This window comes from Acinonyx jubatus, chromosome B1 (assembly GCF_027475565.1).
Source record: "Acinonyx jubatus isolate Ajub_Pintada_27869175 chromosome B1, VMU_Ajub_asm_v1.0, whole genome shotgun sequence".
Classification (NCBI taxonomy): Eukaryota; Metazoa; Chordata; class Mammalia; order Carnivora; family Felidae; genus Acinonyx; species Acinonyx jubatus.
Window position 1 is genome coordinate 57,113,110 of NC_069382.1, and position 24,462 is coordinate 57,137,571.

Consider the following 24,462-nt stretch of genomic DNA (forward strand, 5'->3'; position numbering starts at 1 on the left):
GCACACGAAGTAAATGTAAGGCACAAGAATATTTGCATGTTTTGAACAAGCACTCTCTCAGTGTAGTGCAGCCAACACAGATCTGCTTACCTGCAAAAACACCCATCCCAGCCATTGGAGAAACAGTTTGGGAGAGGCAAATCAGCCACCTTTTATTCGTAGATTGAAATCCAGTGTTGTTATCAGTGCTAACTCTTAAATGGCAGCCCCTGAGGTTCTGTTAACAGGGGATTTCCTGTCAGTGTTTCATTTGGTAAGAAAATGGAGCATTTAACTTATCTTTCAGATACTGTATTTTATATTCGGCACAGTTCAGCTACTGTTCTGTACCTATTTCACAGATCCTTTTGGCATTCCGTTAAGATTATAATCCCTGTTTCTACTCTTGCTTTTTAAGCTAATTTACTGGTACTCTTTAAACCTACCAAATCTCATTGTATGTTCACACACATCTTTTGAGCACCTGACATCTTGAAGACACTAGCCATTTTTACATTCACCTATTAATTTAAAAATCCCTCAGTAGATAACAAAATTCATTTTCCTAATGACTTTTTTAGGGTTTCTACAGTGATTAATCAGGTCTGGATTAAACAAATCAATGGTGGGGGATTGGAAATCAAAACAATTGTTTAATACGTTTTCCAAAGGACTGAGTGCGTGTCTGTTATACAAGAAAATATCATATGAGGGTGGTAATGATCTTTGAGATAGTTTAGAGATATCATTTTGAAGGGGGCTAATATTTAGAATACCACAATCAAAATTGAAGCTCTCAGAGAATGTAAAAATAGAAAACAAATAGTTCTAAGAATATTCTGGCATAAATTGATTTTATTTAACCAGTAATAAAAGCCTTCAGATGTATCTGTCAGACACCATAGAGCTGCTTACAGTGAGTTAGGGTCAAAGAAGATGTTTGCTTGCACTTATGTTTGGCTTGCTATATCTCTAGTTCTGGATGTCCTTTGTTAAAATTGGAAAATAAGATGAAAAACTTTATCTGGGCAGAAATGTCAAACTGGTGGATTTGTGAACTATAAATGTTCACTTTTTAAAAATAATTTAAAGATATAAACAAATGGCATTTAAGTTGATGTTATAGTAGCAAAACAAAACACCATGTGCTCCATCCTGTGTTTTGATCATTGCTTTAATAAAGGATTTGCGCAGGAGTGTGGATTTTGTGTCATGTCCCACCTGAAGGGCATGTGATTGTGGCATGTGATTTATTCTTTCCAATGATAGGAAATCCGTTACTCATTCTTTTTTTTTCTTTGTTTTTATTTTAACTTGTTTTATTTTTTTAAATTTACATCCAAATTAGTTAGCATATAGCGCAATAATGATTTCAGGAGTAGATTCCTTAGTGCCCCTTACCCATTTAGCCCATCCCCCCTCCCACAACCCCTCTAGTAACCCTCAGTTTGTTCTCCATATTTATGAGTCTCTTCTGTTTTTGTCCCCCTCCCTGTTTTTATATTATTTTTGTTTCCCTTCCCTTAGGTTCATCTGTTTTTGTCTCTTAAAGTCCTCATATGAGTGAAGTCATATGATTTTTATCTTTCTCTAATTTCACTTAGCATAATACCCTCCAGTTCATCCACGTAGTTGCAAATTGCAAGGTTTCATTCTTTTTGATTGCTGAGTAATACTCTATTATATATATACACCACATCTTCTATATACATTCGTCCATTGATGGACATTTGGGCTCTTTCCATACTTTGGCTACTGTTGATAGTGCTGCTATAAACATGGGGGTGCATGTGTCCCTAAGAAACAGCACACCTGTGTCCCTTGGATAAATGCCTAGTAGTGCAATTGCTGGGTCGTAGGGTAGTTCTATTTTTAGTTTTTTGAGGAACCTCCATACTGTTTTCCAGAGTGGCTGCACCAGCTTGCATTCCCAACCAATTCTTTTCCCTACCTTTTGCATCCATGACGTATCTTGGGAGAAAAGGAAAAATCAAATAATTTTTTTTTTTTAACATCTATTCATTCTTGAGACAGAGAGAGACAGAGCATGCACGGGGGAGGGGCAGAGAGAGAGGGAGACACAGAATCGGAAGCAGGCTCCAGGCTCTGAGCCATCAGCCCAGAGCCCGACGCGGGGCTCGAACTCACGGACCGCGAGATCGTGACCTGAGTTGAAGTCGGACGCTTAACCGACCGAGCCACCCAGGTGCCCCGCAAATAATTTTTTTTTTAACTACAAACTTTATCCAAATTCAGAAACGTTAACTCCATCCTAACAAACTTTATAGCAATGTATTCTTATCTGTTTCAGGAAATGATTTTTAACATGTAATATAAAGCATACTCTGGAGAAGCCAAAAAAACCAGGAAACTCACATACCCAGAACTTTCCACAGAAGGTATAAGTAATAGATCTGCGTAGACAATACCAAATCCAGCCCAAATTCAAAAAAATGCTAAGTAGGTCCCTTTGACAATCAGCTTCAAAAACTGAATCCCTCTCAGATGAGATATGGGACACGTAAGCAAAACCAGATGGGACTACCAGATAGGAAAGCAAGACAAAAAGGGCAGAAACTAATTTACTGCAGACTAAAGAGACAAAATAACTGAGTTTTCCAATAAATTATACATGTAACTTAACATCCACAGGTTCTCCCAAGCAAAACAAAAAACAAAAAACCAGAACTGAGTATTATGCTGGCATTAATGGAAAAATTAACAATCATATCATTATGAAAGAGTAAATAGGAAAGTTTCATGCTAACCAGGTAATTTTCACTGGCGCCTATTTTCAGACCCAGAACAAATAGTTGCTAAATTTTTTTTTGCAGGTTTTGGAATGCCATGTTCTGCATGGGCCTTAATCAAAAGAGCTGTATACGGATTAATATTAATCTGCATGATTTTCAAAGAAGCCTACAGTCACAGAGTTGGAAAATCAATGTGAAGTTATCTAATTTACGTATCTTCTACAATGTGCCTACATGTAGTAGTTCAGCTCTGCTTGAAAATCTCTGACAAACGGGGAACTCGTTCCTCATAGCAGCATATTCCATCATGGCTGGGTCTTAAGCACTGAGGCAAGAATTTTAAAAGTGCTACCACACTGGTCCTTGAGTTCCCTGAAGCCAAAAGTGTGAGTTAGTCCTGCCACAATAAAATTGTCTTTTTAGTGTCAACACAAAACTAAAATTGTAAATGTATTCATATAAAAGGATTGCAAAAATGCGGGATGCTCCTGATATGGCTAATTAACATGCCATGTGGCACACACCCTTTTGAGTGAATGGTTTCTGCCAGTGGGGGGGTGTTAGAGGCAGAATTCAGGTGAATCAGGTGCTCGCCTTCCCAGCCCCTGAGATGTCCTAAGGCTACAGCTCACTGAATAAAGGGTGGTTCCGCAGGGAGAAAAAAAGCAAATCAACCAGCAGATGAATTGCCTCATTATATTAGTATACTTTTGAAAGACTATTAGAACAACTGAAAGAAGTGTATATATATGTTATTTTCAAAAAACAAATCTCTACCAGTGGGGTGGGTTTTCTGACAATTACTCATGTTTTAAGATTCATTATGAAATAGGAGTCCCAGTAAGTTATGCACACACAAAAAAAATCACTCTAGCAAAATTAGAGGACTTTTTGTTCAATGCAGATGCTCTATAACATCTACTTCCTGAAGTTCTCCATGATTCCTATGAAGCTGATGTGTTAATAGAGACCCCTGAAGCGACTGGCACCTCTGGTTTTAGGTCTGATTGATTATTATGTCTACTGATGTCACACACTTCTTCCACCTTAGGCATATGGCAAGGTGAACAAAGTTCCCCAAAGCTTTAAGAAAAGTCCTCTTTTTTTTAACTAGGATTTTATTTATTTATTTTTAAGTTTATTTGAGAGACACAGAGACCGCGAGAGTGGGGGAGGGGCAGAGAGAGAGAAAAGAGAGAGAGAATCCCAAGCAGGCTCTGTGCTGTCAGCACAGAGCCTGATGCCAGTCTCGAACCCATGAAACTGTGAGATCATGACCTGAGCCAAAACCAAGAGTTGAACACTTAACCAACTGAGCCACCTACGTGCCCCAAGAAGATTCCTAATTCTAACGGTTTTTACACCAAAGGCAAAAATGACAAGTGTATCTGGACAAAGAGGTAGGACTCTCTGTCCTAGCTCTACAGAGGGTCCCTATTGTTGGGTGATGTTTCCCACGCTCCTCCCTGTTGGCATTACCTCAGCTGTTCTGCCAGAGGATGAAGTTACTATGCTTGAAGTAAAATGCTGTATTACAGAACAAATAGAGTCCATGAAAAAAAGCATCTACCATGAAGTAGACACTTATCAGTTTAACATAAAAGAAGTAAATTTCAATGCCCGTTATGTTTGAAATTATTTTAAAACTGAAACATTACACAAATTATGACTTGGCATCATATTTGTAGAAATGTCTTCATCTGAAGAAGAGATTTGAAAGTGTTAACACCTTCAAAAATTGCAGAGGATTTAAATACATTCTATTTGTAGGAAATACGAAAAATGACAGCTGATGTGGAGCATCTGTGATCATTAATTTTTTTAATGTGCAGATTATAATGTTCCTAATTTTTTGGTCATCACAATAATTACTGTGATTGATGATACTTCTGAAACCCTGCCAGATCTTGAAAAAAAGTTTAACCCCAAATTAAAAATATATATGTATTATTCCTGTATCATGTTAACTATTCATTCCACAATGAGTTGTAGATGACTGAGTTAAATACACTTTACTGTCTGTGAGTCCTTTGAAATTGGAAATTGCTATGTTTCATACAAGTTCACTAACTCTGGATAATGAGACTACTTTATTAATCAGATAGTTTACTCCCAATCATTTGGAGTCAATGATAGATTTACAGTGTGATTAAAAAAGCAGAAAGCTGGATGATCTATAAGTGCTTTTCTTAATCTGAAGCAAAAAAATGGAAGACATTCTGTTTATAACACAAGAATAAAACATTAATATGCTATGCTTCCAATAGACTGAATATTTGTGTCCATCCAAAATTCCTGTGTTGAAATCCTAATCCCCAATGTGGTGGTTTTTGGAGGTGGGGCCTTTGGTAGGGGATTAGATCATGAAGCATGACACTCTTATGAATGGCATTGGTGCCCTTATAAAAAAGACCCCATAGGAGCACCTGGGTGGCTTACTCATTTGAGCGTCTGATTTTGGCTCGAGTCATGATCTCACGGTTTGTGAGTTCAAGCCCCACCATCAGGCTTGCTGGTGTCAGCACAGAGCCCACTTCAGATCATCTGTCCCTCTCTCTCTGCCCTGTCCCCACTTATTCTCTCAAAAAAAAAAAAAAAAAAAAGCTCCACAGAACTCCCTCATCCCTTCTGCCATGTAAGGACACAGCAAGAGGACAGCTGTCTATGAACCAGAATGCAGACTCCCACCAGACACTGATCTTCCCCTCCCTTGATCTTGGACTTCCAGCCCCCAGAACATTAAGAACTAAATCTTTAGGGGTACCTGGGTGGCTCAGGTTATGATCTCAGGGTTCGTGAGTTCAAGCCCCACATCAGGGTCTCTGCTGTCACTGCAGATCCTGCTTCAGATCCTCTGTCTCCCTCACTCTACTCCTCCAGCCCCTCTCTGTTCTCAATAGAAATTAAAAAAATAAAAAATAAATTAAAAAAAAAAGAACTAAATCTTTGTTGTTTAAGCCACCCAGTCTATGGTATTTTTGTCACAGCAGCCCAAGTGGACCAGGAAAGGATGAATAGTGTAAAACAATGTAAGAATACCTAAAACATGCAACTCGTTTCTTCCAAGTCCTTACATATGGATTTGGACTGCCTTTTTAAACATTTTCCTTATAAGATTTTTTCAACACTTCAATATAAAAATCAATGCAAATATAGAATTGTGAACCTTCAGATTATTTTCCTTCTTTATTAAACATTTACATTCACCAGGATAGGAAAATCATAATATAGTCACACTTGTCCTCTTTATATGAGATCTAAAGAGAATGGCTATGCCTTATGACATCAAATTTAGATTCAGTACTTTGCCTAAACACAAAATTGTCTCCAATTGGTAGCAAAACTGTCTGTATCCACTGAGTGGGGGCGTGGGGGCGACTGAACCTTGACTATTCTTTGTGAACATGTGTGTGTGCTTTTATGTTGCATGTATGGATTTTATCTTTCAAAATACTCTGAGTCTAGAACATGAAACACATTTTACTTAGACTTTATTTTGATATAAAATTGTAGATTCACTTACAGTTGTATGAAACAATACGGAGAGATCCCAGGTACCCTTTACCCAGTTCCCCTCAATGGTCGCATTTCACAAAACTGTGTAGCACACTGTCACAATAAGGGTAGCAACATTGATCTTCATCAGATTTCCCCAGGTTTACATGTACTCATTTGCATGTATGTATTTTGTGTATCTACCACCACAGCCAAGATACAGGGCAATGCCGTTACCACAAGGATCACTCACGTTGCTTTCTTACAACCACATCTGCTCCTGTCCCGCCCCAGAACACATTTTTTTTTAATCCGTAAACTCAGATAACTGAAACGTGTCTGGAACTAATTCTAATAAGTGTGTTTTTCCATAGAACTATGTTAAAATCTGTCAGTTACTTCCTATCTGGTTTCCTGTCCCTCTTGAAAGGACACAATGAAGACAGAGAGATGGCTTCTGAAACATGAAGGAAGAGCACAGCCATATATTTGAAATTCTAGAAAACACTTGAGAAGTATGGGATCTGAAGTACCAATAGGTCACAGTATCTTTGTGGGGGAGCTCTTGAACATCCCACTGGCACCCTAAACTATTCTTGCAACCAAAAGACACTGAACATAGAACAAGGGCATGGTTTTTCCATGTCTTTAAAATGTCAAGGGAAGCGGTGCCTGGGTGGCTCAGTCGGTTGAGCATCTGACTCTTGGTTTTGATTCAGGTCATGATCTCACCGTTTCAGGGGATTGAGCCCCACAACGGGCTCTGTGTTGGCAGCACAGAGCCTGCTTGGGCTTCTCTCTCTTTCCCTCTCTCTCTGCGCCTTCCCTGTTTGTGCTGTCTCTCTCTCAAAATAAATAAATAAACTTTAAAACAAGTCTCAAGGGAAGAAAAAGTAGTCCCTCCAGTATCTAAAATGTCTGGTACTCATCACCACCCAAGAAATCCCCAAACTAAGGGAGGCAGAAGTAAAATCAAGAGTAAAGATTCAAACAACCTCTGTGATACTGGCAATCTTGTCAGCCTTGTATCCTTCCCTCTTGGACAGGACAGGACTTAGAATTTAAATGCCGAGCACCTAGGCCATAATATTGATTCTGATGTTATATTAAGCATCAAGGGCCATAGTAAAACCCTAATAATGCCAGTGACATCTCAAATATTGAGATTAAGACCATGGGCCATACTGTTGAGGGAGAAGATCCTCTGCCAACCCAACTCAAGGGAATGTGCAGGAGACAGACTCTGGAGCAGGGTCACTTGAGTCTTGAAAGGTCCTCACTCAAAGCCGCTGAAATGACATCATGAAAAATTCATTCCTTCAGAGTACCATTTTTCTCTTATTACACAAATACCCTAGACCCTAGTAATCACCTTAAGCCTCTGTCAGGCATCGTGAATACAGAGTAGGAATTGGTTTAATCCTATGACTCTACCCAACAACCAGATGAAATCTGAGCACCGAAGGGGCAAGGAGTGTTGAAAGGGTAGAAGAAAAGAATGATGTTGTCTCCAAGGAGACTTCCAGAAGGGCATCCTCCCTGGATGGAGGGCCAGAGAAGCCAAAAAGCTGCATGCTGACATCTTAGAAGCATAAGAGGAGTTGCATAAGGGAAATATGAGAAAACTAAAAAAAAAAAAAAGAAAGAATTTATTTCACACTGTTACCCAAGATTAGCCATGCCCAGATCATCAGTGAATTTTTAAAATATGGAAAATAGTATATGCATTAGCTTACACAAATCAGTCATTAAAATCATATAAAATTATATTCATCTAATTTCTAGTCAAAAAAAAAATCCCTTCAGTTTTAATCCTTGTTGTCTCCTCAATGACATGAGCTTCAGTGCTTAAAGCATTGAGTTCTAAGCTAATCATCAGTTTCCTGTTTTAAAAGAAAAATTTTTTAATGTTTACTTATTTTTGAGAAACAGAACATGAGCTGGGGAGGGGCAGAGAGAGAGGGAGACACAGAATCTGAGCAGGCTCCAGGCTCTGAGCTGTCAGCACAGAGCCTGATGTGGGGCTCAAACCCACAAACCGTGAGATCACAATCTGAGATCATGACCTGAGCTGAACTTGGACATTTAACCAACTGAGCCACCCAGGTAGCCCAGCAGTGTCCTGTTTTAAAAATCAACTTATTAAATCATTTCTAAAAACTTATTCCCAGTGGTAGTGGAGGGCAGGCTTTCAGTTGAGTAGCAACATTAAAGCATCTTTCAAATACTTGTTTATTTTGAGCATGATGTATTAATTAGGATGCTTTATTTCAATCAAAGTTCAAAAATGTTCTTTGCAATTGCCATAGCAGTAACATTACTATTCTGTATTTTCCACTCAAACCTCAGGATTAAACACAAAATCTACATGCCATACTCTGACTATAATGCTCAATTTTATTCTGGTCTAAGTTTTGCTCTTTTTCTGTGCACATGCTGTATTTCACAGTCTTAACAAAATTGTTTCTAGTTCTTTAAAAACAGTGGGATGTAACATTTCCTGTCTTTTCTTTTTATATTATTATTAAAATAATTAGATAAAGCAGGGTAAACCCTTATGACTTTTCTTTGGTTTCCCCTCTATAACAATACATACTCTTCCTCCATCTTACAGGCAGGTTAGCCTAATAGATGATACCATGTTCTAAAAAACAAAAAAAGTGAAGTAATTTTCCCAAGACTATACTAAATTCTTTAGCTACTAGACTGTGAATTCTATACAAACAGGACTCGCACCCATATTGCCACAGTGCTTCCTGTAGAACCTTAAGGATTACTGATGTTTAGTAAACGTTAATTAAGTAAAAACTAATATGTCCTCTAGCTAATTAGGATTTATTGGGATCGGAATAACTATCTTCATTTATAGGGCCTCATGAAGGGCAAAAAGTGCATTTTGAAGAATCTCTTTGAACCTAAAACCTACTTGTACAGACTCCCCTGTTCTCAGGATGGTTTTTCTGGGTAGATTTCTTTTCTCATGAATAGAATATAACTTTAAATGTCTTCCCATTTTCTTCTCTCTCACACTTTAACCTCATATTTAAAAGAGTTATTTAAAAGTCTCTTGTCCACTCTACTGGTGTCGTGGTGAGACAATTTTCCACAATTAAAATCTGCAGTGAGTTCAAGAGAAATGAATTGTGACATTGAAATTACTTCTATGTCATTACATGTCATGTTCTCCACAAGAACTTTACAGTCACTGAAAGATGGAACAGAATAAAACCATGCCTTTTCTGCAGTGAAGATATTGGTGGGGACAGTCAATGAATCCCTGTTATAGGTTAATACATTAACCGTTCAGATTGCATTGGTTTTGTTCTAGGTTTCTTTCACCTCAAAAGAAACCAAAATTCTAGTGAAAAATAGGATTAGAGAATCCAGTTCCTGGAGCTTGTGCTACCCCCTCAGTAAATCTTCACCAAGGCAGACTAGCTCTGATGGAAATGTAACCCCAAACAGCTGCTGAGTTTCAATTTTCCTTTCCTACATGATCAGGTCCTTATCTTCCCTGATTTGCTCTCAAGGCACAAACAGGGTGACACCGCACATTGACCTCATTGTAGAAGCAGGAAAATGGGACTCATTAAGTGAGGGAATTATTTCAAGATTGAGAGGGCGGAGGTTATAAACATAATCGGCACACCACACCAGCTTATACATATACTGACTGCAAAATAGTGAGCCTGCACATTCTGCTGCTGCTCGTGCGTATTTCTCCTTACACAGCCAGTGCCTATGCTTGTGAAGGGCCACCGTTCACTCACACCATTCATGGGGAGATAGAGGCCTTCTGCAGCTTGCTGCTGCTTCATCTTCTCAGTCACCACTTCTTCCCCTACCTCCTCTTCCCTCAGAGAAACCCAATCTCCCCTTAGCTTTGCATGCCCCTTCATCTTGGTCTTCTTACGTGGCAAGTTGGACCAGTTACCCAGCTCTGGCCTCAGCCCCAGTGGGCAATGGACACTTTTGTTTTCCTCCTATTTGAAGTTAGCCAGCTGCTTCACAGGCCGTGTGGTGCTCAAATTTACGCAGGCAACTACTGAATATCCGAGAGATACTAGCATTTATTCATATTTATGCCTTAATTATCTCTGGCCCCTCCACCCATTCTTGGTCACCGTATGTATCCACTAAGACACAAAAATGCCCAAACATTAATTGCTTTCATTGCTATGAGTTAACTTTTCCTCCATATTTTACAAAGGCCTTTGAAAGATAAGCCTGCATATTTCCTTAATTCCACCTCTCTTTCCAAACTTCCTATTTGATTAGGCTTCATTTATCTCCACCGGCCTGACTTCCTCCTTAGTGTCCTCATCCCTGGACCTTACAAACTGATTCTCATTCTCTCCTTCTTGAGCCTACCCTCCACTGACCCACACCATGAACATTGTTACCAGCTTCAGAACATTATCACCATTGTTCATCCTTGTTCTCTGGGACACTCAGCAAACTTGTCTAAGAGGCCTTGAGTTATTAGGCCCTGAACCGCTTCCCTATGTGATAAACTGCTTATGTACCTGTGTGCCCCACTTCCCCATCACACCTGCACCTGTGTTCATGTGGACACACACACCTGTACATACAACCCAGCACCCTATTGGCGGCCAGCGGCAAGCAAGGAAGACAAAACAGTGCCAACAGGGATCTGAGCGATTCTGGTCATTTTCAGAAACAGTAACCATAGATAATCAAAAGGATAGGTCTTATAATGGCAGAACCACATCACAATACAACACACATGTGATCTTGCAGTAGTGGGACTGATAAATGCCACCATGAAAATCTACCTATCCCCTGTCACATCTTCCATGACACCCCATCCAGACAGAAACACACTCATAACCAAATCATCCAGTTCTTCGTCTTGGTGCTAATACTACCCTCCATCCTGAAGTTTAATAACATTCTAGAGGCAGTAGTGAAGGCTGAATTCAGGGCCAGATTCCAAACATTTCTGCTAGAGTCCATTTGCAGCCACTCTTCACGCTCCCCTGAATGGCCTAGATCCATAATCACTGCTGTGTGAATCTGAGAAAGTTCCAGGATCCCAGAGTGCTCCACTGACCTGGCATCTGGCAGGGTGGCTCAGCTATTGCCTTCTTATATAACATCAGTCTGCCCAGTCTCACTGTAAATCCTCTTTTCTAGCATTTGCAGAGTCACGAGAGGCTGGACCCTAGGTATTATTTAATGACACAGTAGAAATCCTTTTGAACCCTCTTTGTAAATCACTTCTCTCTACTTATTTGCTGTGTTTCTCTGAGCTCCACTTGACCTCTTTATCACCACTTGATAAAGGAACCATTAGATCCAGCTATGGATTGAAGTTAGGCCCAGTTGGTGTGTACTGTTATGAGACTATTATACAAATAAAATCTTAATTGTTCTTGCTAAATACTCAGGAATTTAATTTCAGCAATTATCAAGTGCTTACTTTGTAATCTGTCCTTAAACTGAGTCAGAACAAATCCTACTGGCATTGGGTTACATTATCTTCTTACCCAATAAGCAATACATTCATGAAAATTAATAGGGTGCATTTACCATAGTTTTTCCAATCTAATAGCCTCTAGATCTACTTCTATTTTACACTGTGTATTAAATTTAAGCTAAAGCGCAGAAAAAAATTAAGGGTGAGAATGTGTAGAGAATAATCCTAAGTATTTCTCAGAACCCCCCCCCCCCACGTATGGGTATGCATTGCATTGTTTTTCTGCAGACCAGCAGATTAGATTCCAGAAATTCAATAGAACCCCCTTGTGTTCATTGTTGACTAGGTAATTATGCATCTCATCATGATACCTACCAGTGAACTGCAGCACACTAATCTTGATAAGCAGAAAAGTCTGCCTAGGGAAGAACTAGGTATTTTTTAAATAAAAGTATCCTTCATACTGATATTGATGCATGAGGCTCTTGACTCCTTGAAAAGTGGGGTTTTCCAGTAAAACAAAACCATTCTTTTATAAAATTCAAAAAATAATCTTCAGATGAAAGACCAAAAAGTACTTATAAATTTGGAGACTAATGCTGAAGCCTATGTGTTATTCAAACTGTCTTCCAGATTAAGAATATCTCTGAAATGGAAAACTAAGTTATCTATGTTGGTTGTAGTTAATATAATTCTGAATTTATTACCTCTTAAAGAATTCTCCCTCATGTCAGGGGCACCTGGGTGGCTCAGTAGGCTGAGTGTCTGGCTTCGGCTCAGGTCATGATCTCATGGTCCGTGGGTTCGAGTCCCATGTCAGGCTCTGTGCTGACAGCTGGGAGCCTGGGGCCTGTTTCAGATTCTGTGTCTCCTTCTCTCTGCCCCTCCCTCACTCTCTCTCTTTCTTTCTCTCTCTCAAAAATAAATAAACATTAAAAACATTTAAAAGAATTCTCCTTCATATGATTCATGACCAACTGACTAAACCAAGCAATTTTCCTTTTTTCTAAAATTTGATTACATTTTAATTGATCAGATGGTGATTAAGAACAAGATTGAACAGAAAGCCAGTTACTATTTAGTAATTCAGTACGATTTATTGGATATTTGTTACAATCAAGGCAATACTAGGCTCCAAGATGAACACAAAAATGAACAAGATCCAGTTCCATCCTCAAGAACTTCATCTTTTTAGAAAGCACGTAATATATGTAGTAAATAACTATGATAGATGGTTAAAGGTAATAAATGCCTTCATTAACAGAGAGATGAAATCCCAGTAAAATCCAGGGGATGATGAGCATAACAGTTTTGACTGGGAGAAATCAGGAGATCTTTGTACAGAAAAAGGTGATTTCAGATTCTCTGAAGGGTAGTTAGGATTTGAACAGATGAAGATAAGAAACTCAATGTGAGATGAGGGGTCAAAGCAATAAAGGGCAATAAAGGACCTTCTCTTGGTCTAGCACATGGAATCTTAAGAGGACAGTGGTGAGGAGGAAGGTGGAGAGGTCAGTTGGAGTCAGCTCTTTGGACCGTGAATGCCAGCATATAGTGCTCAGGCTTTTTCCTGGGGCAATCTAGACACACTAAGGACAGAGTACGCATGACAGATCTCTGCTTTAGAAAGAAGAATGGAGAGAACATGGAGGCTTTCTGCAAAGCAGTTCAGAAGGCTTTTGGTGAACTAGGTTAGTGGCAGTGAAAGTAGAGCACACGGAAGGGATGTAATCTTATTTCTAAGATGGCATTATTGAGGGCTTGGCAACAGTTGTTTCTGGAGTAAGAGAGTAGGAGGAGCCAAAAATAAATTGGAGGTTTTAAGCCTGGATGACTAAGAGAATTATAGTGCCATTAGCAGAAATAGGGAGGTGAACATTAAGAAAACAGAACATTTGGAACAATTAAAATTATTAATGTGATTTAAAAAAATCCTTTTTAGCTCCTTAAAATTGACATATAGAAGCATATAAACATGTAATTTGACAGAAATGTTTTCCCTCAGTACATTTGGAATTATTAAATATCTTCTTGTCCTTGGACTAAAAGAGTAGGCAGTTAGTTAGACATGAGCCAGGGGCAAAGGCAGTGATAAATAGGTGACACATTAGAAGCCAGGAGACACAACATCCTCACTTTGTGGCTTCCAAGACCCCTCAACATCCTGGCCTTATGGCTTCCAAGACTCTGAGGCTAACAGACCAAGAGCCCCAGGTTCAGATGATAAGCTCTCCTCTTTCACCTCTGCCCCTGGGTAACCTGTAGACTCATTATAATACATTTGCATTGTGGTTTTAGCCCCCACTCCTGTGGGGGAAGGCTGCCATGACAGTTTCAGTACAAACCTTGTAGAGTCAAAAACTCCCTCTCCTGACCTGTGGGAGGAGTCCCCCAAAAGATTGGAAGCAGCCTCCATTAGAGACCATCCCTGTCCCTGACTCAAGACCCTGCTCACACAAAAAGAAAAGACCTCTGTGGCCTCAGGACAGTTACCACCTCTAGGCCTGCCTGCTCTCCCTTCTTTAGAGTGTACGTCCTTAATAAACTGCTTTGTGCTTGCTACCTTCCTTCTTCTTGCCTTTATTTGAACATAAATCTTTTGTGGGGAACTCAAGAACTGAGGCCTCTATTCACCCAACACAGACTCTCCCACGGGTAACAGGACTCCGTCACATAGTACGACTTTAAGAGCCTGCTGTGATAGGAGAATATGCAGTGGTATTTTGTATATCGAAAATAAAATAACACTGAATTTTGTAGCACTTGAAGAACAGAAACAATAATCTGTCCTCTGTTGAAAATACAAACTTATCATATTTAATATCTTCACTTATTAAATACTAGAAAGTCTTATTGTTGTTCATTAGTCCCCAAAAGAGTGAAGAGAGGAGAATTATAAAGACATGTTGAGCAAACAACCAGAAGTGACATGGCTCAGTTAAGATGCTTTTGGCTGCCATAGGAGAAAGCCCAACTGCAAATGATTTAGCCAGCATTAGGATTTTTTTTTTAATCTCAAATTACAAGAACTCTGGAGAGTGTCCCAGATTGATTAAATCATCAGCATAATTGAGTACTAAGATTTCTCCAGGCTTCAGCAGTACCATTTTCTCCATAGTCCTTTATCTGGGTTCCCTCATAGTACCCACATAGCAAAAGCAACTACAGACATGGTCTGTTCGTACTTGCTGTTTGGAAACAGGAAATAAGAAAGGGCCATTTCTTCAGATTCCTGTTAGTTTATTTGTTTTGTTTTAAGGAAGGAAAATCTTCCTTATTAAGTGCACCCAGCAAACTTCCTCTCACACCTCATTGCCTAGGACTGAGTGAAATGCCCATCCCTAAATCAGGCTGTGGTTTATAACAACCATAATACATACCCTGTCTAGAGGGCCAATCTCCCCCTGAAATCCACAACTATGAAGAGGGGTGAAGAGGGGTGAGCAAAATCAGGGTTCTATTAAAAAGGAAGACAGACAGATGAATGGTAGTGGGTGACAACCAGTGGAATTTGTCATAATCCTAACAGCAGAAAAGAGAGAGAAAGAGGACAAGGGAGGGGAAAGAGAAAGAGAATAATCAACTTGAGAATGGATTCAGAGGGTGGATTTTTTTTTTTTTAACATATCAGTGAATTCAGAAATTGAGAACAATCTGCCCTTATTTTCTGTCACTCTTTCAGGGGACTTTCGTAGCCATAGAAACTAGAACTGATTGGAATAAAGTTCTTGGCCTCTCCAGCCACGGCCAACGTTTGGAACGGAATTCAAAGTCACCAGAGAGCTAGTGCTGATTCTTGGGAGAATGTGAGAGCAAACCCTCCTCACGCTGCCAAACTGGCACGGGATACTGCGGCCACTCTGCAAATGAACAGTACACAATAAACAAGCCAAGGGAAAGAGCTTCAAATTCTAAATGCCCTCTTGAGAGAAGAGAGAAGGCAGTTCCTGGGAACAGTGAACAAACACTGTCAGAAAAGTGGAATCATTGATTTCTATCATGAATGACTAATGATCATTATAGTGTGGTTTAGAATAGGAATACAAGTTCTGCAGCCCAAAGAACTACTGGTCCTATCTCCTGTGACATTCCATTTACACTCACTTGATAAAAGCATGCCGATGAATTAGACTGTCTTGGGTTTGTTTAAACGCGTCCATCTCAGATTCATGAAAGTATTTATCCATGAATCCAATTTTCATTTCCATTTGTTGTGCCTCTGAGAATTTTCTTACTTGATTAGGGATGGCTGATACATGTCAAAGGTTTGAGTTAGATAAATACTGCAAACACAGCTGAGATCTTGGTATCTTCATGTCAATGCACATGGTACTTTTAGCATGTCAATTTGATAGATCTGTGCATTTGCCATCATGAGACAATATGAAAGCCTTGAAAAATTCATGCCTAAGTCTCTAACTCCAACTGACTGGACACCACTTATCCTTACCAGCAAGTTAATAGACAGCTTTGTATCAACTCAATGGTTCATATGCAAATGCTACTACAGCCAGGTGATCAAGGACACCCTGGCCTATTTGTTGGCCTTACTGTTCTCCATTCTCCTCTATTCATACATCACTATGAAGACTATATATCAATATACCCAAATCAAAATATGATACCACAGAATAATGGTGATAATCATGATGACCATGATCATTCATTTCACAAGTGTTATCAAATGCCTAGTAGTGTACATGCTAGGCACTATTCTGGGTGTTAGAAGTGCTGCAAGGCAAAGTCCCAGCTCTTAGAATATTTATTTATTTATTGCTAAGGTAAAAAATAATGTAGGGTAAAGAGAAAATGAAGTGCGGTAGGTGGGGACAGGTCCCTCATCCATATATAGTGGTCTTTATGTGAAGGTCTCAATAATAGGGTAATATTTGAGCAGAACCCTGAGGAAATTGAGAGAACAAGCCAAAGTGGATATCTGAACAAGAAATTTCTAGGCAGAGGGAAGAATGAGTACAAAATCCCTAGAGAGAAGAGTACTCAGTGTGCTCCAGGAACAGCATGGATCCAGTGTGAGCTAGTGATGGGGAGCGGCAAGAGGTAAGACAGGGAGGGAGAGGCAAAATCTCCTAGGCCTTTTTTCAGCAAAATTAACATCTGTGACTTTAATTTGAGATGGGATACCACTGGAGGACTTTGATCACAGTAATGATATGATCTAGGGAGTCTGTAAAATGGGGACATTCAGTACCAACTTCAAGTCCAAGGACTAAAATGAAGCGATATAGTGTAATGACCCTAAAGTGTTGCCTCCAGTAGAGCACAGCACCTCCTCTCAGAGGCCTATTCCTTTGTACCAGCCTTCTGCAGCCCAGAGCCTGTGCTGTCAGCAGAGTCTGGCAGAAAGCAGCTCATTCTGCCTACTTCCACTCTGGCTTTGGCCGTGCATGTCATGGTGGTCATTTGCCACTCTTTTAGGCACCTCAGTATCTATGCCCCTTCTTGTGTTTGAAGAATCCACCACCTCATGAGACAGAGGGTAGCTCTCACTCTAGAGGCTGAAATGCCAAATACTCTACCAGCTTCCTTTGCAGCTAGGACATGGCTCCACAAATAAGACACACCATATTTAGAGGTCCAATAGGAAGGTAGTGGCCTGTGGAAGCATCCTTTCTTCCTCCAGGGCCAGCAATGGCAAAGGTTTGTCATAATGCTTGTGCTGGCACAGGTGATTGTAGGGCCACAAAGTTGCCAGGTCTGTCTGTACCCCCAGTCACAGAGGCAGTGCATTGTTCTGGTTATATTTTGCTGCACAAAAAAACCACTCCTTCACAATTACTTGACTATATGCACACTTTCAAATACACACTAAAGTATTGCTAACTGTAGACACAATGCTGTATATTACATCTACAGGACTTATTTATCTTGTAACTAGAAGTCTGTACCTTTTGTCCAACTTCACCCTTATATCTCCCACCTCTGGCACCCACCAATCTGTTGGGTGTTTCTACAGATTTCTACACAATCTGTTCTGTTTCTACAGTTGTTGTTTTTTATAGATCGCAAATAAAAGTATCTCTGTCAGACTTATCCTCACATAGCATCATGCCCTCAAGGTTCATCCATGTTGTCACAAATGGCAGGATTTCCTTCTTTATTGTGACTAAATAATATTCTGCATCTCACTTTCTTTTTTCTTTCTTTCTTTCTTTCTTTCTTTCTTTCTTTCTTTCTTTCTTTCTTTCGAAAGCATTATCATTTTTTTGGTGTTTAAAACACCAATAATTTATTTTAGCTTTCACAGTTCTAGAGACCAGGAGTCTGAAATCAACCACAAAACAGTCTAGCAGTTTCTACACTTACCACGTGACCAAGCAATTCTACTCCTAAGTATGAACTCAGTAGAAATTCTACTAAGTAGAACTCACATAACAATTTGTATACAAATATTCAAAAATGCATACAAGCCAGTGTCCCCATTCTTTCACACTGCTGGAGGCCTGAAGTCTGAAGTCAATTTCACTGGGTCAAAATCAAGGTGTAAGCAGGGCCAGCCTCTTCTGGAAATTCTAGGGGAGAATCTGTTCCTTGTACCTTTCAGCCTCTGGTGGCTACTGGCATCCTTGGCTTATGGTGCATCACTCCAATCTCCCTCTGTCAAATCTCCCTCTGTCTCTCCCTCTCTTTTTAAATTTTTATTTTAATCACCCAGTACTCATCACGACATGTGCACTCCTTAATCCCCTTCACCTATTTCACCCATCTCCCCCCACCCCACCTCTGATAACCGTGTTTGTTCTCTATAGTTAAGAGTTTGTTTCTTGGTTTGTCTCTCTCCCTCTATTTTCCCCTTTGCTTGTTTGTTTTGTTTCTTAAATTCCACATATGAGTGAAATCATACGGTATTTGTCTTGCTCTTACTGACTTATTCACTTAGCATTATACTCTCTAGCTCCATCCATGTCATTGCAAATGGCAATATTTCATTCTTTTTATGGCTGAGTAATATTCTAGTGTGTGTGTGTGTGTGTGTGTGTGTGTGTGTGTGTGTGTGTACACACATACATACTACCTCTTCTTTATCCATTCATCAGTCAGTGGACACTTATTCTGCTTCAATATCTTGGCTATTGTAAATAGTGATGCTATAAACATAGGGTTGCATGTATCCCTTTGATTTAGTGTTTTTGTATTCTTTGGGTAAATACCCAGTAGTACAATTGTTGGATCCTAGGGTAGTTCTGTTTTTAAACTTTGAGGAGCCTCCAAACTTTTCCACAGTGGTTGCACCAGTTTGCATTCCCACCAACAGTACACAAGTGTTCCTTTTTCTCCACATTCTCTCCAACACCTGTTGTTTCTTGTGTTGTTGATTTTAGCCATTCTGATAGGTGTAAAATGATACCTCATTGTAATTTTGATTTGCATTTCCCTTATGGTATGTGATGATCAGCATCTTTTCATATGCTTGTTGGCTATCTATATGTCTTCTTTGGAAAAATGTCTATTTATGTCTTCTGCCCATTTTTCTAAATGCTTATTTATTTTTGAGAGGGAGAGGGACAGAGCATGAGGAGGGGAGGGGCAGAGAGAGAGGGAGACACAGAATCCAAAGCAGGCCCTAGGCTCTGAGCTGTCAGCATAGAGCCCAACGCGGGGCTTGAACCCGTGAACCACAAGATCATGACCTGAGCTGAAGTTGGATGCTTAACCAGACTGAGCCACCCAGGAGCCCCTCTTCTGCCCATTTTTAATTGGATTATTCATTTTGGGGGTATTGAGTTTTATAAGATTTTTATGTATTTTTTTTATTCTAACCCTTTATTGGATATGTTGTTTACAGATATCTTCTCCCATTCTGTAGGCTGCCTTTTAGTATTGTTGATTGTTTACTGTACAGAAGCTTTTTATTTTGATGTAGTTCCAATAGCTTATTTTTGGCTTTGTTTCCCTTACCTTAGGGAACCTATCTAGAAAAAAGTTGCGACAGCTGATATAAAAAAGTTACTACCTGGGGCACCTGAGTGGCTCAGTCAGTTAAACACCGATTCTTGGTTTTGGCTCAGGTGAGTTCGAGTTCTGCATCAGGCTCCATACTGATAGTGCAGAGAGTGCTTGAGATTCTCTCTCTCCCCCTCTCCCTCTGCCCCTACCCTGCTCATGTTCTCTAAATAAATAAATAATTTTTTTTAACATTTATTCAGTTTTGAGAGAAAGAGGCAGAGTGCAAGCGGGGGAGGGGCAGAGACAGAGGGAGACACAGAATCCGAAGCAGGCTCCAGGCTCTGAGCTGTCAGCACGGAGCCAGACGAGGGCTCGAACTCACACACCACGAAATCATGACCTGAGCTGAAGTCAGACACTTAACCAACTGAGCCACCCAGGCGCCCTTCAAAATAAATAAATGAACTTAAAAAAAAGGTTACTGCCTGTGCTCTTTTCTAGGATTTTTATCCTCCAATACCATTTGTTGAAGAGACTGTCCTCCCATTGGATATTCTTGCCCCCTTTGTTGGAGATTAATTGGCCATATAGTCGTGGGTATATTTCTGGATTTTTTATTCTGTTCCATTGAACTGTGTGTATATTTTTGTGCCAGTATCATACTGTTTTAATTACTACATCTCTGTAATATAAATTCAAGTCCAGAATTCTGATACCTCTAGCTTTGCTTTGCTTTTTCAAGATCACTTTGGCTATTTGGGGTCTTTTGTGGTTCCATACAATGTTAGGATTGTTTGTTGTAGTTCTTTGAAAACTGTTGGTATTTTGATAGGGATTTGCCTTAACTGTGTAGATTGCTTTGGGTAGTATAGACATTTTAACATATTTGTCTTCCAATTCATGAGCATGGAATGTCCTTCCATTTCTTTGTGTCATCTTCAATTTCTGTCACCAGTATTTTACAGTTTTCAGAGTACAAGTCTTCCACCTTTTTGGTTAGCTTTATTCCCATGTATCTTACTATTTTGGTTACAATTCTAAATGGAATTGTTTTCTTAATTTCTCTTTCTGCTGCTTCATTATTGGTGTATAAAAATGCAACAGATTTCTGTACATTGATCTTGTATCCTGCAACTTTACTGAATTCATTTATCAGTTCTAGCAGTTTTTTAGTGGAGTCTTTCAGATTTTCTATATATAGTACCATGTCATCTGCAAATACTTAAAGTTTTGTTTCTTTATTACCAATTTGGATTCCTTTTATGTCTTTGTGTTGTCTGATTGCTGTGGCTAGGACTTCTACTGTGCTGAATAAAAGTGGTGAAAGTGAACATTCCTGTCTTGTTCCTAGCCTTAGAGAAAAGGCTCAGTTTTTCCCCATTGAGGATGATGTTAGCCATGGGTTTTTCATATATATATATATATATATATATATATATATATATATATATATAGCCTTAATTATGTTGAGGTATGTTCCCTCTAAACCTATATTGTTGAGGGTTTTATCATAAATGAATGTTGTACTTTGTCAGATGCTTTCTCTGTGTCTACTGAAATGATCATATGGTTTTTATCCTTTCTTTATAAATGCGATGTATCACATTGCTTAATTTGCAAATATTGAACCACTCTTGCAACCCAAGAATAAATCCCACTTTATCATGGTGAATTATTTTTTTAATGTATTGTTGGATTAAGTTTGCTAGCATTTTATTGAGGATTTTTGCATCTGTGTTCATCAGAGATATTAGCCTGTCCTTAGCTAATATTAGCTAATATTAGTATTAGTTAATACAGACATATTAGCCTGTAGTTCTCTTTTTTTGTTGTTGTTGTGTCTTTATCTGGTTTTGGTATCAGGGTAATGCTGCCATCAAAAAATGAATTTGGAAGCTTTCCTTCCTCTTTATTTTTTGAAATAGTTTGAGAAGAATAAATTTTAACTCTTCTTCAAATGTTTGGTAGAGGAGCACCTGGGTGGCTCAGTGGGTTAAGTGTCTGACTCTTGATTTTGGCTTAGGTAATGATCTCACAGTTCTTGAGATCAATCCCCATGTCAGGCCCAATGCTGATGGCATGGGGCCTGCTTAGGATTCTTTCTCTCCCTTTCTCTCTGCCACGCCCCACTCATGAACTCTCTCTCTCTCTCTCTCTCTCTCTCTTTCTCTCTCAAAATAAAAAAATACATTTAAAAATGTATGTATATATATATATATATATATATATACACACATATATATATATTTGGTGTGTATACACACACACACACACACATATATATATATATATATATATTTGGTAGAATTCACCTGTGGAGCCATTCCTTTTTTTTTTGTTGGGAGTTTTTGATTACTGATTCTTTATTTTGCTGGTTATCGGTCTGTTCAAATTTTCTATTTCCTCATGTTTCAGTATTGGTACGTTATATGTTTCCAGGAATTTATCCATTTTTGTAGGTTGTCCAATTTGTTGGCATATAGCTTTTCATAATATTCTCTTATAATTGTTTGTATTTTTGTGATCTTGGTTTTTACTTCTCCTTAGTTGTGACTTTATTTATTTGGGTCCTTTCTCTTTTTATCCTGATAAGTCTAGCTAGAGGTTTATGAATTTTATTGATTTTTTAGAAGAACCAGCTCCTAGTTCATTGATCTGTTCTATTGTTTTGTTTTTTTGTTTTTTTGTTTAGTTTCTATATCATTTATTTCTGCTCTAATCTTTATTATTTCCTTCCTTCTACTGGTTTTAGGCTTTGTTGCTCTTTTTTCTACATCCTTTAGGTGTAAGGTTAGGTTGTTTCAGATTTTTGTTTATTTCTTGAGGTAGATCTGTATTGCTATACACTTCCCTCTTAGAATTGATTTTGCTACGGCCAAAAGGTTTCGAACTGTTGTGTTTTCATTTTCATTTCTTTCTATATACTTTTTTATTTCTTCTTTTATTTCCTGACTGACCTGCTTTTACTTTCATTTATTTCCATGTACTTTTTTATTTCATCTTTCATTTCCTGGCTGGTCCATTCATTGTTTAGTAGCATGTTATTTAACTTCCATGTATTTGTGGTCTTTCTGGATTTTTTCTTGTGGTTGACTTCTACATTCATAGCATGTGGTCAGAAAAGATGAATGATATTACTTTGATCTTCTTGAATTTGTTGAGACTAGTTCTGTGGCATAATATATGATGTATTCTGGAGAATGTTCATGTACACTTCAAAAGAATGTGTATTCCACTGTTTTAGGATGGAATCTTCCAAATATATCTGTTAAGTCCATCTGGTCCAGTGTGTCATTCAAAGCCATGTTTTCCTTTTGATTTTCTGTTTAGATGATCTGTGCATTGATGTAAGTGGGGTGTTAAAATCCCCACATATAATAATAACTATTATTATATTATTGATTACTTCCTTTATATTTGTTATTAACCATTTTATGAATTTGGGTGCCTCTATGTTGGGTGCATAAATATTTACAATTGTTATATCTTCTTGTAGGATTGTCTCCTTTATTATTATACAGGCTTCTTTGCTCTTATTAGTCTTTGTTTTAAAGTCTGTTTTGTCCAATATAAGTATTGCTACTCTGGCTTTCTTTTGACATCCATTTGCATGATAAATGTTTCTCTACCTCCTCATTTTCTTTTATGTTTTTATTTAAATTCCAGTTATACACACACACACACACACACACACACACACACACACACACACACCACATCTTCTTTACCTATTTATCAATTAATGGATACTTGCGCTGTTTCCATAATTTGGCTATTGTAGATAATGGTGCTATAAACATAGGGGTGCATGTATCCGTTTGAACTTGTGTTTTTGTATTCCTTGTGTAAATACCTAGCAGTGTGATTGCTGGATTACAGGGCAGTTCTATTTTTAACTTTTTGAGGAGACTCCATACTGTTTTCCACAGGGGCTGCATTCCCACCAATAGTGCACAAGTGTTCCCCTTTCTCCACATTCTCGCCAACACCTGTTATTTCTTGTGGTGTTGATTTTAGCCATTCTGACAGGTGTAAAGTAATATCTCATTGTAGTTTTGATTTGCATTTCCCTTATGGTACGAGATGATGAGCATCTTTTCATATGCCTGTGGCCATCTGTATGTCTTCTTTAGAGAAAATCTATTCATATCTCCTGCCCATTTTTAATGGGATTATTCATTTTTGGGCTATTGAGTTTTATAAGTTCTTTATATATTTTTGATACTAACCCTTTATTGGATATATTGTTTACAAATATCTTCTACCATTCTGTAGGCTGCCTTTTAGTATTGTTGATTATTTCCTTCACTGTACAGCAGCTTTTTTTTTTTAGAAGTTTTTTGTTTTGAAGTAGTCCCTTCCCATAGTTTATTTTTGCTTTGGTATCCTTGCCTCAGGAGACATATCTAGAAAGAAGTTGCTATGGCTGATGTCAAAGAAGTTACTGCCTGTGCTCTCTTCTAGGATTTTTAGGTCTTTAATGTATTCTGAATTTATTTTTGTGTATTCCACCTCCTCACTTTTAATCTGCAGGTGTCTTTAGGCCTAGAATGAGTCTCTTATAGGCAGCATATAGATGGCTCTTGTTGTTTTTAGCCATTCTGTCACTTTTGATTGGAGCATTTAATCCATTTGCTCTCCTTTTTTTAAATGATTTTTTTTAATTTTTTTAATGTTTTTTTATTTATTTTTGAAGGGGAGAGAGAGACAGAGCATGAGCAGGGGAGGAGCAGAGAGAGGGAGACACAGAATCCGATGCAGGCTCCAGGCTCTGAGCTGTGAGCACAGAGCCCGATGCAAGGCTCGAACTCACGGACTGTGAGATCATGACCTGAGCCGAAGTTAGATGCCTAACCGATTGAGCCACCCAGGCGCCCCAATCAATTTGCT

At 38.7% G+C, this 24,462-nt stretch overlaps 1 protein-coding gene and 1 long non-coding RNA gene across 10 annotated transcripts in view; one reads left to right on the forward strand and one right to left on the reverse strand.

Annotated features, from left to right (window-relative positions):
• The window catches only part of LOC113602267 (uncharacterized), a 293,893-nt gene that overhangs the window by 79,928 nt on the left and 189,503 nt on the right, over positions 1-24,462 (reverse strand). The window lies entirely within an intron of this gene.
• MFAP3L (microfibril associated protein 3 like) overlaps positions 1-24,462 on the forward strand; it is an 84,670-nt gene that overhangs the window by 41,177 nt on the left and 19,031 nt on the right. Inside the window, exon 4 of one of the 9 annotated variants that reach the window (XM_027068898.2) lies at positions 15,350-15,790. The exons of 6 other annotated variants lie outside the window; for them this stretch is intronic. In XM_027068898.2, the coding sequence (XP_026924699.1) occupies positions 15,350-15,454 (105 nt within the window). In that variant the 3' untranslated portion in view covers positions 15,455-15,790. 2 more of the 9 variants (XM_027068910.2, XM_053216720.1) reach the window with 2 other exon arrangements.